A 17917-nucleotide genomic window follows, 5' to 3' on the forward strand; every position below is an offset into this window, starting at 1 on the left:
AAGTCTGACTCACCTGTCCACCTTGTGCGATGCCATGCATATTTAATGTGTTCAACTTCGTGGTTGGGTTTCTGTGCTTTAAGTAAGTCGAGCGGTCTCGAAGCCACCACGGCTTTAGGAAGCCACTGAGAGTTTCGCACTTTTAAATCTTGAGAACTGCTTTTTGTGTTTAGTTTGTTGTCTTTCCCCCACACCTCCCGAATAGCACGGTTGGCTACGTATGGCGCAAAAGAAGTTCTATATACATACATGCAGTCTGCTGGAATGCACACACACCCTAACCTTCGGAAGACTCCACCAGCATTGCTGCACTCATTGACATGGGCAACAATTTTCATGCATGGATTCTCTCGTACCTTATTTTTATTTGGATCTAAAATAAATAAATAAAATAGTAAAAGCCTGGTTCAATGGCTAGATTGCCGTAATGAAATTATCGTGAATTTAAAATCCCTAGCCCCAGCCCATCGTCTCTTTGGGGCTGTTAAAATAACGTACCACTCTGTGGTAAGTCAACAGTGGCCACCCGTTGGAGAGATTGGCCCCAAACACGGGAATGTGGAATTTCCACCGCTCGCTCAAGGCCACCAGAAGTGAGCACTGCGCAATGCCGCTACCGTTTAAAAGTAACCCCTTATCGACTACGGTGCTACATTGGCCGTCTGCATCAATTCACATTCACGTTCAACTGGCATCATAATTAACTCTCATTCACTGCCATTGAAAAGCCACATTGGCAAGCCAGGCCCCACCCAGTAAGCGAAATTCCTTCTCTTGGCAGGGAATTGCCACTGCGTGCCTGTGCGCCATCGTCGTTCGCATTGTTTCGTGTCCCTTTTGCCAAATGGAGGCATACGGCAGCGTGTGTTGCAAGTGCTGCGCCCAAATGAATGCCTTTTCAAGTGAAATATTTAGGCTTGTTGTGCCGACGATGCATTTTTACAGAAATGAATCGGGCTGTGCAGGTGTTGACTTCTGTTTTAAAAGCAAGGGGTTTTTTTGCATTGCGCTTAATTGCATCTGTTGGGCAAACAAAAATATGAGCTTCACACAAACAGACCCGAAGATAATGACCGAGATCCCCCATATAGCCTCGGCGGACTATTGGGGCAAGTGCCGTTAGCGAGCAGTTATAACGGCCAGCATGGCACACGAGGCAGTGGGTGGCCAGAACCACGGCAGCTCCCTTTGTCTTGATGTTTACACATCGCACCAGGCGTATTCCTTTTAGGCTGAGTCGATCTTGGGGAGGTCCAGGACTGGCAGAGATGATCGTCACCAGTTTTGGTCGTGGTTACCGACTGCAGTGTGATAACCACTACACGACCACTTCCCATACGATGACACGCGGACACATCTACGCACACACGTGCACAGGCTGACACACACAGACACGCGCACACACGCACAGACACGCGCTCAGACACAAAGACAGACGCACGTACACAAACAATCGTGCAGGAGACACCCTCGCATTCCTCAATTAACTTTGATTTAGACTTGGTTTGGGTGCTGTGAGTGAAAACTTATTAAGGCCTACACAGGCTGACTTCTAAAGCCTCAAGTTTATGGAATATTGTGTGCGAGTATCAGTGGCAATAATGGCTTATTATAGCAGGACCACCATAAAAGATGCGCAACAACGTGGAAAACAGAAACCCAGGTCTGGGCCTCCCCTAGGCCAATTCGGCCAAAAAAAATACCAGTTGCTGTTTCGTTGTGGTGAAAGTAAACACTTTTTTTTGTTTTAACATCTCAAGGTGTGGTTGCAGTTAGACGCTACTCAGACCCACAATGCATTGCATCCAGCGCTCGCTAACCATGCGGTCCACGCTGCTGCCCGCGTGCTGTCGCCCCCTCCTCCTCTGCCCAGGTGCCCTGCCGTCCCGCGCGCACCAGGATGCCCGACTCCCCCTCGGACGTGAAGGCCTCCTCCAGATCGACTCCTCCGATCCGCAGCGCTCCGCAAGCCGCCATGCCTCCCCCTCCCCCCGCCACGCAGAGCATCAACCGAGCCAGCTCCTTCACGCCCACGAGCAGTGAGCAGTCGCCCACACGGGTGCCCAGCCACTCACCCACGCGTCCACCCTGCTGTTCACCCACTCGACCGCCCCGCCACTCACCCACGCGTCCACCATGCTGTTCACCCACTCGACCGCCCCGCCGCTCACCCACGCGTCCACCCTGCTGTTCACCCACTCGACCGCCCCGCCACTCACCCACGCGTCCACCCTGCTGTTCACCCACTCGACCGCCCCGCCGCTCACCCACGCGTCCACCCTGCTGTTCACCCACTCGACCGCCCCGCCGCTCACCCGCTCAACCACTCAACCAACCCCCCGCTCACCTTCACCCACTCGTTCATCCCGCCTCACCTCCCTCTCGCTCCCCCCCCCTCCCCGCACCACCTCTTCTCTCCTCGCAGTGCTGAACGGTGTGGGCCACTCTCCGCCGGGGATGAACGGCGCCCCTTCCCCGCCCAACGGCTTCGGCAACGGCCCCGCGTCCTCGTCCTCCTCCTCGCTGGCCAATCAGCAGCTGCCGCCGGCGTGCGGCGCCCGCCAGCTCAGCAAGCTCAAGCGCTTCCTCACGACGCTGCAGCAGTTCGGCTCCGACATCTCGCCCGAGATCGGCGAGCGCGTGCGGACGCTCGTGCTGGGCCTCGTGGTGAGTGGAAGAGCGTGGGGTTGGGGGCGATGGCGGAAAGAGAGCGGCTGGGAGAGAGGCACGGAGAGACGCAGAGACCGGGAAAGGCAGGGAGAGGCAGGGAGAGGCTGAGAGGCAGAGAGAAGGAGAGAGAAAGAGAGAGGGGCAGAGAAGCAGAAGGACATAGATACAGAAAAAGAGAGGCAGGGAGAGTCAAAACACAGAGGTAGAGAGATGGAGGGAGAGGCAGAGAGAGAGGAAGAGAGCCGACTCATACTCAGACTATATCAGCAAGTAAGGCCGCCGTTGAGTTCAGCAGCTCTTTGGCAATGACGACCACAGCCCAAGACCGCCGGCAGTGGTGGCAGCTTCAGGGTAGGGTGGGAATGTGCCAACTAACATGAAACCCACGTCAGAAGCACCTGCAAATCGAATAAACAATTAATAGTGCTTAGATATAAATAAGAAACAAAATATCCCGTCATGGCCATATGTAAGTAAACACTATGTACACCCTCTGGCATAATCTAGCTGAGCTGTAGCATTGGCAGAGGTAATACTGCAAACACACCATGTCTAGAGAAGGTGAATGTGAACTCTTGAGATTGGTTTTGGGGACATTCCAAGGTTTGTGGGTGGTGTACAAGAAGAGAAGGTTCTGCAGCCAGTCTGACTTCTTCACCTTGGGCGTCACGATGGCTAGGAGATGTCAACTACCTCGCCTGGTGTGCAGGAGGTCGTGGGTTCGATCCTGACCCTGATGCCTGCTGCATATTTGGAGTTTGGATGTTCTTGTCGTGGTCGTGTGAATTATTCTCCGGGTCCTCCGGTTTTTCCATCAACATTTAGAAACGTGCATTTAGACGATTTGGTTGTTATAAATATCCACGTAAAAAGACACCTAATTGAGCTATCACTTGTGGATGGAGAGTTGATTTGGATTAAAAAAAACGTTGTGGATGAAGATCGCCCAGTATATAACTCCCGGAGAGGTCATATTAGCTTTATAGCAAAGCTCTATAGAGCAATGAGCTCTGTAAGGAGCATCTTATGATAAAGAGGCTTTAGTTTATTAAGGAGAGTGTTTGGGCACTACAGCGGCTAGATGTTAACTCCCTTGCCTGGTATACAGGAGGTTGTGGGTTCGATCCCAACCCTGACGCCTGTATATTTGGAGTTTGCATGTTGTAGTCCTGGTCGTGTGGATTATTCTCCGGGTCCTCCGGTTTTTCCATCAACATTTGGAAATTTGCGTTGAGAGTATTTGGCTGCGATAATTTTCACACGATAAGCCACTTCGTTGAGCAATCACTTTGTGGCCAGGTCACTTCTGAAATAGCTCAGTGGGCCTTACCTGGTAAAATAAAACAAGTTTTTAGGTTAGTTTAACACGTTGGCTTTCGTGACCAATATCATCCATAATACAGGTCTTTTGGGTTAGTTCGCATAAATATATAAATGTGTCGTTAAACCCACCACCACCCGACACGGCCAATTAGTAAGGGTTGTCACGTAAACAGAACATGCCAATTCGTCACTAGTGCAGCACACCGGTGTGTTGGAGAGCCAGGCCACAACATTTACAAACTAGAGTACGACGTTTCGCCAGTAATTACAACTAGCTTCATCAGGCCACAGCCAGATTTGTGGAGAAGTGTAACTGTTTCGTTCCCTATATATTATGGATGAAATTGGTCGCGAAAGCCTTCGTGTATAAAACATTTCCCTTTTTTCTTCACGTATAGTCATTGTGTAAGTGGAAGGTGAGCGCTGAGTAGATAATGAGGCCGAGGTATTTGTAGCAAGTTTCTAATTTGAGAGCAGAGGGGCAGAGAGAGACCGGTCTGTCAGATTTCTAGAGATCCGATCACAGATCGGTCTAGCGCTCTTGTTTAAACATCGCATCAGAAACTGATCCGGTTAGTCTTTTGTCGAGAAACTATCACAGGCCAGTCTGCAACTCCGTTGTATAAAGAGCAACGAACTTGTATTCACAACTAAACAGAGTAAAAAAAAAACGATGGTGCTAGGTGACAGACCCTTGTCTGAATGTGTCTGACTGTGGTGCTGGGTTAACCGTGGTGGTCCAGAAGTGGCGTGTTTCCGAGTGAAAACACCTCCCAGCCAGCCAAGACGTTACACCCTTGAGGACGCAAACATAGCACCCGTCATGCAGTGGGCTCTGAGGTGTTGTGCTTTAGTAGGGCAGGTGCTTGATGGACTCCGGAAACCACTTTGGAAGGGAAGAGAGATGAGTCTGAATGTAAAGAAAATGTACTTGATGTTGAGAGTGCTGCCTGTTTCGGTGTGCGGATCAGAGAGCTGGGCCCCTAACTAAGCTCAAAAAAAGAGGTTGTTGAAAGTTAAGCCAAGGTACCTGGGAAGTTCGTGGCAGCTACGCAATCATCCGTTCAAAGAACAGCTAAGCGTCGTAGACATGCTTCGGCAAAAATGGTTCCGCTGGGGTGGTGCAGGATGCGGGGGTGGACCGGTTACCGGGTCAGGCATTGGAGTGGTCTCGGCATGCTCGATGATCAAGGTCAAGGAGAGACCGACAGGCCGATGGTGGGAGACTCTGAGGGAAGATCTCGGAGGTTGCACGCCTGCTGTGCGGTAGCTGCGGGGTCCGACTCAGGGTGCAGCCTTTTGGTGGCGAGGAGGAGGTGGAATCACCGCCGGCTTTTTAGCCATGATGATGGTGAAGGCATCTTGATCTTGAACACATCTTTAAACTCCGTGTATATTTGATATTCATTGTTCAGGTTATGTCCTCTCTCTATCTTCAGTCTTGCTGTTATGTACGTATATTAAACTTCTTTCGCGCCGTACGTAACCAACCACGCGAATGGGAGGTTGCGGGGGAAGGACAACCAACTAAAACACAAAAAGGCCGTTCTAAAGAAATGAGTTAACCACACATTTGTGGCGAGCTGGTGTAGCCGACCCGTAGAAGTAGGATAATCGGTGGTCGGCCGGGCCCAGTGGATGTGAGGAGTTGTTGAGTAGAGGACTTCTGCTCTCACAGGGATCCGGTGCGGTAGTGGTGAGGACGATCAATATCGGAAGGTCGTGAGGTCAAATCCCACTTCGGCTACTCGAGGTGGCCCCTGGCTTGGAATTTCCACAATTGGCTCAGTTCCGCCAATGAAGTTGAGTGCCGCCACAAATGCTTCTTGGTGCAGGGAGATGCTGAGACTTGACTGTGATAGCTCCTCTTGGCACATGGCTGTTCATTGATCACATTTGAAATCTGCACTCACTGCATGGTACATGCATCGCATCATGTGCCTAAGAATACATTGTTTTATAACATATGGTAATCGTAAGCAAATCACGTGCTAATGTGCCTTTCGATCCATCATTTTCCAAACGTAGATCGCTGTATATGTTTCAACGCGTGGATGCGTTGAAAGCTACGTTTAGAATTCAACAGCTGACACTCCAAAGCAGCGCTCGGTCCATCGGTAGAAGCGTAACAATACGCGCGTCGCAAATCTCGCCTAGAGAAGCGGCCGCGACCGAATCCGGTGGCCGATTACGGCCGAGCGCCACGGCCATCGCCGGGTTGGCCGCGCGGGAGACGCCGCTGCTGGCCCGTGACGTAACCGGGCCCTTTTGGCCGTGTCCGGGTTATTTGCGTCCGCGGTGTCCCGTTGCGAGCTGGCCGCCGCGTGCGTGTTCGAGCGCGGGCTCACGTGCCGTCCCATCTGCCTCCCGCTCCGAGGATGTGAAATCGTATATCCGTCCCTCCCTCCCTCGCTCCCTCGCTCGCTCGCTCGCTCGCCTGGCCCCCCTCCCCTCCCACCGCAGCCACTCGCGGTGCCCACGCCGCCAATTCTTATTTCTTCGCCGCCTAATCGGCGATGCCAAGCAGTGGCGGCGTCGCGAGCCCCTCGCACGCCGAGGGGCAAGGGGTGCAAAAAACTGTAATGGAGCGGAGAGCGAAACCCCCGCACGGGATAGCGACCGACTGCGACAGAACGCGGGGGCCAGGGGCAATGGCGAGCAGCGGTAGACGGCGCGGCGGCGCCCTGCGAGACTGACGGCGCGTGCTGTAGGTGGCGCGTGCTGCCGGCGGCGTGTGCTGCCGGCGGCGTGTGCTGTAGGTGGCACGTGCTGTAGGTGGCGCGTGCTGTAGGTGGCACGTGCTGTAGGTGGCACGTGCTGTAGGTGGCGCGTACTGCAGGTGGCGCGTGCTGTAGGTGGCGCGTGCTGTAGGTGGCACGTGCTGTAGGTGGCGCGTGCTGTAGGTGGCGCGTGCTGTAGGTGGCGCGTGCTGTAGGTGGCGTGCGAGAACGCATGCCGGACACGCGCCCCGCGCGAGCGCCATTCGCTCGAGCATCGGTGCGGTGTCACAAAGACCGGCCGTCGTTCGCTCGTCTCCGATTCGTCAGCGCTGGTGGCCCCGCGTCGTTCGCCCCCCCCCCCTTCCCCACCCCCCTTTTAGTCTCTGGGGGGCGAATGAAGTGCCGTAAGGGAGTGCGCCTATCAAGACCGGCGGCTCGTTCGCACGCCTCGACGGGTCCTTTGGGTTAAGGCCGAGTAAACCTAGAGGAGGCCCAGAGACAGGTTTGTGGTACCCGCATGCATGGCTGGGATAATGGGCCAGGGCGGTTCCAATTGATGCTTAAGATTTTGAATGTAAATGTGAGAAGTGATGTGTATTAGTCGTAAACGTTTTATATTATGGGGTTAATGTGATATATGCAGTCATAAGAGGCAGCTATAGTCACCATAATATAACAAACACAAAAATGATTGCTTGGGAGGAATCTGTGACCCTGAATCGTGACAATTTGCGGAACCGCGAAGGGCGTGAATAGTGATTGCCCCAGCGTAAAGCACTTCACTAAAGATCCCCCATATAGCCTTACTAGACTGTTGGGGCAAGTGCTGTTAGCGAGCACCTATGAAGGCCGGCACGGCATACGAGGGGGTGGGTGGCCAGCACCACGCTCGGCCGCCTTTGTCTCCCTAGTGGCGATGTTTACACATCGCACCAGTTTGACTCATTTGAGGCTGAGTCGAACAAGGGGAGGCCCAGGACCGGTTCAGATAATCGTCACTGCTGTTGGCCGTGAGCGTGAATCGAACTCGGGTCGTCCGGGTTCGTAGAGCAATGCGCTAAACGCTACACTACCGCTCCCCGCATCGCTGACACACACAGCAGCAACAACAACAACAACCACTATTCGCCACTAAGTGGCGGTGACGTCACCGCGTCGCTTGTGCCATGCTAGGTGCACGCACATTCGCACGTGCACGATCACACACACAAAGACACACACACACATGCACGCACACACATACGCACGCGCGCGCTAGTACAGCACCGTGCCCGCATGTGCGATATAAAAACCAACATCTCCCGTCATAGCCAAATAGGATCATGTTGACCGCACAACCACACCCACCAGGTATTCATTTTAAGCCGAGTCAAGCCAGGGCAGTCGTGCTAAATTTGGCTCTCGCTTGCCACTGATGAGCGTGATTCGCCAGGATCAGAGTGCAGCGGTGCTAAAATTAGTGTGTACATGAGCACGCGTTGTGTAGCCTTGGCGGAATACGCTCGCTGTTACTTCTGAGTCTGGTCAAAGTCACCGTGTGCGCGCGCTTAATTGAGCGTCGCTCCTTCGACGGAACGCGGGGAACGAAACAGCAACAACGACACAAACTCCCCTCTGCTACCGGACCGACATTGGCATTTAGCGCCTGACCACATTGCCATCGTTTGCTGGAGTAGAATGGAATGGGATGATAGTCGTCAATAATTCAAAGCAATGGAGGGATCCTACAGCAGACCTCGACGTTGGCATGGAGCTGCTGAAAGGCATCCGATGCTGCACATCATGCGCGAGCGTAGAGTACAAGCGGGCATCGGGGCAGTGCGCTCTTTCCCTCTCGGTCGCACTGATTGGTGGAAATTCCACATTGCCGTGGCGGGAGCCGGTTCAAAGATGCTGGACGATCACGATTTAACCTCCAACAAAACGGTTCTTGTTTTGTTGACCCCGGGGGGGGGGGGTGGGGGGGGGGAGTCGGGAAAAGCGACACCGGGACTTTGAACTCGATCTGAACTCGCCGGGCGTGCGGTGGTCCCCCTGCCCCTCCCGGCGCATAACCCCTCTCGGCGGTGGCTGTGACGCCGCCGATTTGTGGAGCTCCCGATCTCGGCGGAGCGCGAGTCTTTTTTCCAGCAGGCGGCAGTGCAGCACGCCGGTTCGGGAAGCCGTGTGCCGGCTGTGAGCTTTTCAGTGGGCTTCTTCTCCAGGGAAGAAAGTAAATTTCCCTCGTGTGATAACCAATCGGAGCCGGCCAAACGTACCGAGGCAGGACCCTCTTGAAAATTGAGATTCGGTCGAAGCTTTCCTGTGTAGAGGACATTAATATTATTTCTTGTTACAACCTATGTACATTGCATGTTGAACTTCTTTCGCACCGTACGTAGCCAACCGTGCGAATCGGAGGTGCCAAGCGTGGTAACCTGCGTGCGTGTGCCTCTCTGTGCGTGTGTTGGGTTGCATTTTCAGAATTCGACTCTGTCTATTGAAGAGTTCCATGCCAAACTTCAGGAGGCGACCAACTTCCCTCTGCGCCCGTTCGTGATTCCCTTTTTAAAGGTACCCGTCTCTCGCATGCCACGAAAACACAAGTAGTTGTTTTGTTACCTGTATAACATAGTAAAACACACAGCAATAATCGCCACAGCCCGCCCCCTACCCCCCCCCGCCACTGAAATTACAGCGACGATGGCCATCAATTTTGCCGCCCGCTGAGCGGTTTTTGCCCGGCACCTCGCGGTGATCACAGCGGCAACACTCAGGTTCACCTCGACCAGGGTTCGAGCAGCCCGTGACTCGTATTCGCGTCGCATCGCCGCTCTTGCGATATTGAGTTTGTTTTTTGTTAAGCCGAATTCGTAAAACAAAAATTCCATTGTTATTTTGGTTGCCGACCCCTGACCCGAACCAATCCGGCCGGTGGCGCTACGGCCGAGCGGTTTACACCTCCAGCCACGAGCAGTGCAGTCGCTGCTCCCTGCTGCTGCTGCTGCTGCTGCTGGGCCACCGTTGTGGCCGCACTTATAACTCCACTGCCTGTAACCAAGTTTCCCGGTCTCGACGGAGCTCAGAAGCTAAAGCGGGGATTGAGCCTGGGCAGTGCTTGGATGGGCGACCACCATCACGAATAAAATGGCTTGAAATAGACGCGACGATGGGAGGAGGAAGTTTCAAAGTGCAGCAGTGCCAGGGCAGAAGCAGAGAGAGAAGTGTTTTGGCCTGCAGCATGGTGAGTGGGTGAGTGGTTGGGCAAGTGGGTCAGTGGGTAGGTGGGCCAGTGAGTGAGTGTGTTGTTGTGACCCAGGGGAGCGAGAGTGTAGCGGTTAGCGCACTGCGCTGCAAACCCGGAGAGCCGAGTTCGATTCTTGCTCACGGCCAATACCACTGACGATTATCTGAGCCGGCCCTGGGCCTCCCCTAGGTTGACTCAGCCTTAAATGAGTACCCAGTGCGGTATGAAAAACATTCGCGCTCGGGAGATAAATGCCGGTCATGGTTCTGGCCACCCACCCCCTCATGTGCAGTGCCGGCCTTCTTAGGTGCTCTCTAACAGCACTTGCCCCAACAGTCTGTTAAGGCTATACAGGTGAGCTTTGTCTTTGTTGCGACCTGCAATGTGGTGGTTGAACAGAGTGTGGATGAAACGAGTCCTTGAAAAGGGTGGAGGAATCGAAGAGTGAAGTCCATGGGAACACGAACCAAGAAGCCAACTGTTTGAAAGAGTACTGCGACTCAGTAAGGATTTCTTTGGGATAATGGGGGACTGTGTATTTGTGAAGGTCGTGACCTTCAGCCATGCAGGGTTTTACACTCTGCTCTACGGTCCTCTGCATGGATAATATTTCCGATGGCTCCAGACTGGACAGAGTTGGCTGTGCGTGGCATTGATTGTAGATCGACGCGAACCCCCAGTATCTTCTTAAATGACAGTAATTTGATCGCGGACCTCGGTATTGAGGCATTCCCTCGCCTGTTTGTCCTTCATCTCCCAGGCCAATGACTTAACACTGCGCACAGCGGCAGAGAGCAGTGCGGCAACGACCACTGTTGTACCGTGCCCGACGCTCCCCACGTCTGCACTGCCCCCCGGCTTTAACAACCCCGCGCAGTCGCGACGTGCGGAGAAAGTCTGGTCAAACGGCACCTACCACCCCGCACGGTGCGGCGAGGCCCTCATCCAGCGGTAAATTAACTGGACTTGCGCGCGCGTGCTCACCGGCCTGGGCGATTGCTGGCAAGGAGAAACGCGCATTGTCGCGTGCGCCGTTGCCGCAACGGATCCGGCCGGCCGGCCGGCTGGCAGTCGTCGGGAGGGTCGCAAGCTCAAGGCACCGCTTGTACGTCGACTCGGCCCAGTCAAAGGCTTTCCCCTCTGATGAGGTCAATAGATGCTGTTGACCTCATCGCTTTGCGAGGAGTCATACAGGTGCTCGTTCTACTGGCCCCCCCCCCCTCGCCCATAGGAATGTGGAGTTTCATCGTCTCCAGCTCACGGCCTGGCGACGTGAATGTGCTTGCGGCATGATGGGCACGCTCGATTCCCCACCTCCAGGGGCTGGGAAGCGAGCGGCCTCGCGGCCACGGAGGGACGCGGATGGCCGAGTGGAACGCGCCGGCGACGCGCTGCTGCTGTGTCGGCCCCCCCGCGCCCCCCCCCGCCCCCCCCCGCGCCCCCCCCCCCCATGTGTGATCCGATCTGATGCGTACGCGTCTCTGCGTGCGTGCCCAGGCCAACTTGCCGCTGCTGCAGCGGGAGCTCCTGCACTGCGCGCGGCTCGCCAAGCAGACGCCGGCTCAGTACCTGGCCCAGAACGAGCAGCTGCTGCTGGACGCCAACGCTACCTCTCCCGTCGACTCCTCCGACCTCATGCTCGAGGTGGCAGAGAACGGCAAGCGGCGGACACCGGACAGGTGCCCACGCCCACCCCGCACCGCCACATTACAGCGGGCGAAGGTAAAGGCGCAGGCCTGCGATTTGCTCGCTCTCGCCGCCGCCGCCGCTGGTGGTGGCAAGAACTCCACTAGAGGGAGCTATAGAGAGCCACCCCCCCCCCCCATCGTCACAGCTGGTACCTGGCCTGCTTTTACACAATGGCCAGACCTCTTGGAAGATGTGGGATTACCTAAACTTTGCCCCACTGCGCGCGACCTGTCCATCGAATAAGCATGGTGGAACCCATTTATGTCGCTGGGTGGACAGAGGCTGTGGGGGGTGAGGGAGCTATTTAATAACCATTCACCATTGTTTCAACTGCCACACCGGGAGATCCGGATCACAATTTGGATGACAAAAAGGGTGACGTGCTGGCCCACGCCACAACTACCTGCAAATGGAATGAACAATTAATAGTGCTTGGATACAAATACAAATCACAGACAAAATATCCCATCTTAGCCATATGTAAGTAAACCCTATGTACAGCCTCGGATATAATGGAGCTCAGCTGTAGCGTTAAGTGGCAGAGGTAATGCTGCAGCGTGGACTTAAAACGCACCGTGTCCTAGAGAAGGTGAATATGGACTCTTGAGATTGGTTGTGGGGACATTCCAAGGTGTGTGGGTGCTGTGCAAGAAAAGGCTCTGGAGTCGGTCTGAGTTCTTGACATTGGGCGCCAAGGTGGCAAGATGTTAACTACCTCGCCTGGTATACAGGAGGTCGCGGTCGTTTGCATGTTTCTCCTCGTGGTCACGTGGATTTTTCTTCAGGTCCTTCGGTTGTTTCCTCTACATTTAGAATCGGCATGCGTTTAGAGCATTTGGCTGCGATACATTTCCACATAAGCCGCTTCGTTGGGCCATCACTTGTGGCCAGGTTGCTTCTGACAAAGAGCTACATAGCTCGTTGGGCCTTGATAACATAAAAAAAAAATTGTTTACTTTAGATCTATGGAGCGCTTAAATGCTGCCGCCACATCTCAAAACACCTTCCATAAAAAAAAAAGTCTTAATTTTTCACTCGAGTGGGTAGGGGGTGAAGGAGACTGTCCCTCTGCTGTTGCAACTGAGTCACGCGGCAGGCCCCCGGGTGTCTTCTGATTGCGCCATCACGAGGTCAAAAGAGATTTCTACCCGGAGCTCTCGCAGCGGGTATTGTACCGCCTTGCGTTGGAGGACTGCCCTGGTAAAAGCCAGCACAGAGCACCGCTTCTGACATCCCTTCAAAGTTCTCTGTTGTCACAGTTCGGCAGCCGTTATTATGTACACCTCGGCGAAGTGGCACCATGACGAGCGCGGTTGTCAGCGAGCGTTCTTGACACCCGTGACCCCTCGCCCGCCCGCCCGCCCGTGCCCGCAGAACCAAAGAGAACGGCTACGACCGGGAAGGACTCCACTGCGAGCCCCCCAGCAAACGCCTCTGCTCCCTGAGCCCCCCGACGCCGCGCGGCTTCAGCCCCAGCAACGGCCTGCCCCACCACCCGACCCCTCCGCCCCCTCTCCCCGGCGGCGCGGCACCCTCCTCCCACGGCCACGGCCACGGCCCCCCGGGGCCCCCGGCCCCCGGGCCCCAGCCTCAGCCCCCCCCGCCGCCGCCGCCCCCTCCGCCTCCTTCCCAGGCCCCGTCGGGCCCCGTGTCGGTGCCGCCGGCGGGCGCGTTTCGCGTGGAGGATGGCGGCGCCGCGGGCCTGCCCATGACCGCGGCCGCCGCCGCCGCCGCCGCGGCCGCGGCCGCGGCGGCGGCGGCCGCGGCGGCCCACCACACGCTGCCGGCGCACCACGCGTACCGGGAGGTGTACCGCGCGGCGGGCGGCGGTGGCGGCGGCGGCGGCGGCGGCGGCGGCGGTGGCGGCGGTGGCGGCGGCAACGCGGATGTGCGGGAGACGAGGGAGAGGCATCGATCCATCGGTGAGGGTTACGGCCTGCGTGAAGGATTTCTGTGTTGTCGCGGAGTGAAGGGGATAAGGATAACACTGTCCTGAAAAAGAAAATGTATTTCTCTGTAATTAATACGTGACATTGCAAGCAATGGCCCTTCTTCATAGGATAGAGTATCTAGGCCTCATTAATGAGGTCAATCAATGACCGTCAATCAACAGACGCTGGAAAATTAAACCAAGGGCTATTTCCAGAAACGTTTGTTGTGTGGGTATATATATATTAAAAAAAAATCCTTTTAGGGCAATGTTACTGACGAATGGGTTCAGTTTTTTTGTCATGACCTCTTGACCTTGACCTTTCAGGACTGCACGGAGGACGAGTCGAGGAGGTCATTGATCACAGGCTGACCGATCGAGAGTGGGCAGAAGAGTGGAAGCATTTGGATCATGTGAGTTGTAAAGTGCGCCTGTATATTTGGAGTTTACATGTCCTTCTCCCCGTGTTCGTGTGGATTTTTCTCTGGGTCCTCCAGATTTTCCCTCCACATTTAGAAACATGCGTTTAGAGTATTTGGCTGCAATACATTTCCACGTGATAAGCCACTAAGTTGAGCTATCATTTGTGGCCAGGTCGCTTATGAAAAAGAGCTATACAGCTCAGTGGGCCTTACCTGGTAAAATAAAAAATAGTTTAGTTCATAGATAAAAATGATGTCTTCCCAATGCATAACTAAGGTCTTTTAACTCGACATTACCAAAGCACACTGCTGTAATGTGCATGTTAAATACCTCTTACAATTACATGTTTGCAGTTGCCGCCACTAAACGAATGCACGCTTCGATACCAAGATCAGACCGCAAATACATGTGGCAATAATCATGATGAACAGACATGAGCCCAGCCATGATTTTATAAGTAATCATGACCGGGTATGCTCTGACTACACCCAACTCTTAAATAGTCAAAAAAACACACATTATGTATGTATGTATGTTGAAAGTCTTTCGCACCATATGTAGCCAACCGTGCACGTGCTATTTTTTATCGTTGCAAAAATCTTACCCCAATTGTAAATAAAATGCGTTAGTTACGCTGGTTCAGTGCACTCGTGCGATGAATGTGATGTGATGGAAACACTTTGGTTTCCCTATTCACTATTAAGTATTCTCTGACCGCAACTAGCAATGGCCTTCTCTTATTCGTCAGAACCGTTCCCTGCCACAATTCCTGGCACGGTACATTTATGATTCGTGAAAACCAATTTTTTTTGTCGTTGCAATCTCACTGTCATCACACTTCGGCTATTTTTAAATATTCCCCACGGTCAACTTAATAGCTTTTTTGTTTCATTTTATAATTCAACGTGGGGGTCACCTTGAGTTCAAGTTAGGTTCTGTCGCAAAGTCAGCACGAGATATTGCACTGGATTGGCTTTGAGATAATTTGTTAGGTGCGACCAATCCCACTGCATCATTGCATCAATACGCATGAAATATTTGATTTATAACTGTTATGAATTGTGTTTTGCTGTCACCCGACCGCGCACAAACATATACCCACTCAAATTCGCACGCATGCTCACACCTGCTGTTCCACACACGCTCACATGCGCACACACCCATACACACACCCCAAATTCAAACTCACACATACATACACTCACACTCTCACTTGCACACGCCCGCATACTCACGCACGCATGCACACACGCACGCACACACACACATAATCACATGCACACACATTCATGTGTACTCGCACACACGCGCACGCACGCACGTGCACACACGTAGCTGCTGAACTGCATCATGGACATGGTGGAGAAGACGCGGCGCTCCCTCACCGTCCTGCGGCGTTGCCAGGAGTCGGACCGCGAGGAGCTCAACTACTGGATGCGGCGCTACAACGACGCTGAGGACCTGCGCAAAGGTGCGCCCCTCTTAAGCCGGGCGTCCCCTACCCGGGGCCCCCGGCCCAGAGGGTGCAAGGCCGGCGCTCTCGACCACGAGCCCCGTGTCTGCCACCAGAGGCCGTCGAAGGCGGCGCTCTCGATGGCCTCTCGTCAACCCCTCGTTTCCTTGGGCTCTCTGCCCAATTCCACGACTGTCGAGGGCCCCCCCCCCCCCCATTCCTGCCCCCCCCCCCCTCTGACCCTTCTTCGTCAAGCACGCTGCTGGGTGAAGACCTCCCCCACGCCGCGCCAGTTATGTCAGTGGGGTTGTTTGACCGTACTTCACCCTCGTCATAGCAGGTTGGCAAAGGCGGGGGCAGGGATCGGTTCAGATATAAAAAAAAAAACTATAAACTATTTGTATTTTACCAGGTAAGGCCCACTGAGCTATGTAGCTCCTTTTCAGAAGATACCTCAGCACAGTGGCCTATCGCGTGGACGTTTATAGCAACCAAATGCTCCAAACGCATGTTCATACACGTGGAGGGAAACACCGGAGGACCCGCAGAAAAATCCACGCAACCACGGGGAGAGAGACATGCAAACTCCAACTATACAGCAGGCGTCGGGGTCGGGATCAAACCCACGTCCTCGTGTAGAGCTGGCGAGGTAGTTAACATCTTGCCACCATGGCGTGCTCGCTACCGATCCTCGCCGTGGCCTCGTATAAATGTTTTCTGCATATATCCACGTGGGATCCATATGCTGCATGTGCCGATGTAATGGCTTGCAATGTTGCGGCGCTGTAGAAGTTGTCGTTTATTATTAGCATTGTGGTGGAAGGAGCTGTCCGGAGCAGTCACTGCAGCAGCGGTGCAGCTGAATGAGGCATGCTACCAAATCCAGCTCGGGAGCAGCGATCCTATCAACTGGAGCTCCTTCCCAATCACTTCCCATTTCACCTTGCCTCAAATTGTACCCAACCCTGGCCCATCGGAAGGGATTTGGTCTACATGGACAGTCATGGAATCACTTCCTATCTCTAGGTCAATGATAGTCACAAGGTGTGCGCTCAACCTTGGCACTATATGACAAACCATCTTGCCGGCCTCCTGAGAGTACACTCGAGATGGCATGTAGGGAACTTTGCCGTGCTGCTGCATGTGCAGTGAAAGCATCCTTCTCGGGGCAAGCGTAGCCTGGTGTTCGGGGCCACTCAGAGACATTCCTCTGTTTTTCTTTTGTTTGTGCCCCAGAATCCCAGAGGGAGTTCCCACACCGGCCCATCTCAGGCTACATGCCCGACGAGATCTGGAGAAAAGCAGGTGAGTGCACGGTCCCCTTATTCTAACGAGTGCACTCGCCTTAACTAACACCGCCCCACTGCTAGCCAATATCTCCCCTTCGCTCCCAATTTATTATAATTAAGAGGCCAACCCTCTCCTCCACGGCTTGCATCTGAATTTGTTCAACTTCCCGTTCGTTCCCGCCTGCGCCAAGCATCGGAAGAGCTCCGCTGGTGATTCCACATTACTGTACCAGTGTTATTAACCAACAGCAGCATAGCGCCCGACTGATCGACCGATGTCCATTTACGTGCCGGTGCTGCGTTACCTTCTACAGCACAGGGACGGCTGCCATCAGGGCGGTCGCCTAGGCCAAAAAAGAAAAAAACTACAGCTGGGCATTGGAATTGTTGAGTTAAGCGTCTTTGAGATTCTGGGGCAGTTAAGTGCCAAACAAATGGAAATTCCTCATCCCACGTGGGTTCGAATCCTGGTCACGTGCGGCAGTTACGCGCACAGCACCCGCGCGTACGCTGCATCACGACGCGGGCAATGAGCGAGCGCCACGCGCGTCCCCCTCCCACCCCCCCCACCCCCCCACCCCACCGTGCACGCAGAGGACGCGGTGAACGAGGTGAAGCGCCAGGCCGTGGCGGAGCTGCAGAAGGCCGTGGCGGAGGCGGAGCGCAAGGCACACGAGCTGATCGCGAGCGAGCGCGGCAAGATGGAGCGAGCGCTGCTCGACGCGAAACGGCAGGCGGCCGAGGACGCGGCGACGCTAATCAACTCGCAGGAGGACTCGAGCGAGGTGGGTGGCGGGTGGCGGCTGTGGCTGGGACCCCGGCGGCCCCCCCTCTCTCCTGAGTCCCTCGGGGAGGGTCCGGGAACGGCGTCGACAATCGTCGGCCGGTCTTGACCCGGGTCTTCGTGACGCGACACTCCGTGGACCCCCGACGGCGGGAGAGAGGTGCCGGATGTGCAGGTTCCCCCCCCCCCCCCAAAAACTTTCCCGCGCCCCGTGGCACCGGTTCGTGCGAGCGCCCTTGTCCTTCGCGGGTGCCTACTGGACGTTTGTGTAGAGGAGCTTTGTAGCTCGGCGGATTCCTCCAGTATTAATATCCTGATGCTGTCTCGAGCCGCGTGGACGAGTTTGTTATTTGGCGTTTTTTTGTGCATCCACTTTGGCGGCGGCGCTCCGGCCGGTCGCGAGCGGGAGA

At 54.7% G+C, this 17917-nt stretch overlaps 1 protein-coding gene across 2 annotated transcripts in view; it reads left to right on the top strand.

Annotated features, from left to right (window-relative positions):
- LOC116944102 (protein CBFA2T1-like) overlaps positions 1–17917 on the top strand; it is an 81174-nt gene that overhangs the window by 50789 nt on the left and 12468 nt on the right. The window contains exons 2-10 of one of the 2 annotated variants that reach the window (XM_076068323.1): positions 1874–2039; positions 2426–2667; positions 9177–9266; positions 11437–11618; positions 13003–13550; positions 13886–13971; positions 15317–15452; positions 16671–16739; positions 17318–17508. In XM_076068323.1, coding sequence (XP_075924438.1) covers positions 1901–2039; positions 2426–2667; positions 9177–9266; positions 11437–11618; positions 13003–13550; positions 13886–13971; positions 15317–15452; positions 16671–16739; positions 17318–17508 — 1683 coding nt within the window. In that variant the 5' untranslated portion in view covers positions 1874–1900. The remainder of the gene's footprint in view (positions 1–1873; positions 2040–2425; positions 2668–9176; positions 9267–11436; positions 11619–13002; positions 13551–13885; positions 13972–15316; positions 15453–16670; positions 16740–17317; positions 17509–17917) is intronic. The other variant, XM_076068324.1, reaches the window with a different exon arrangement.

The sequence above is a fragment of the Petromyzon marinus genome, chromosome 20, assembly GCF_048934315.1.
Source record: "Petromyzon marinus isolate PM22_M1 ecotype Great Lakes invasive population chromosome 20, UKy_Petmar_22M1.pri1.0, whole genome shotgun sequence".
Classification (NCBI taxonomy): Eukaryota; Metazoa; Chordata; class Hyperoartia; order Petromyzontiformes; family Petromyzontidae; genus Petromyzon; species Petromyzon marinus.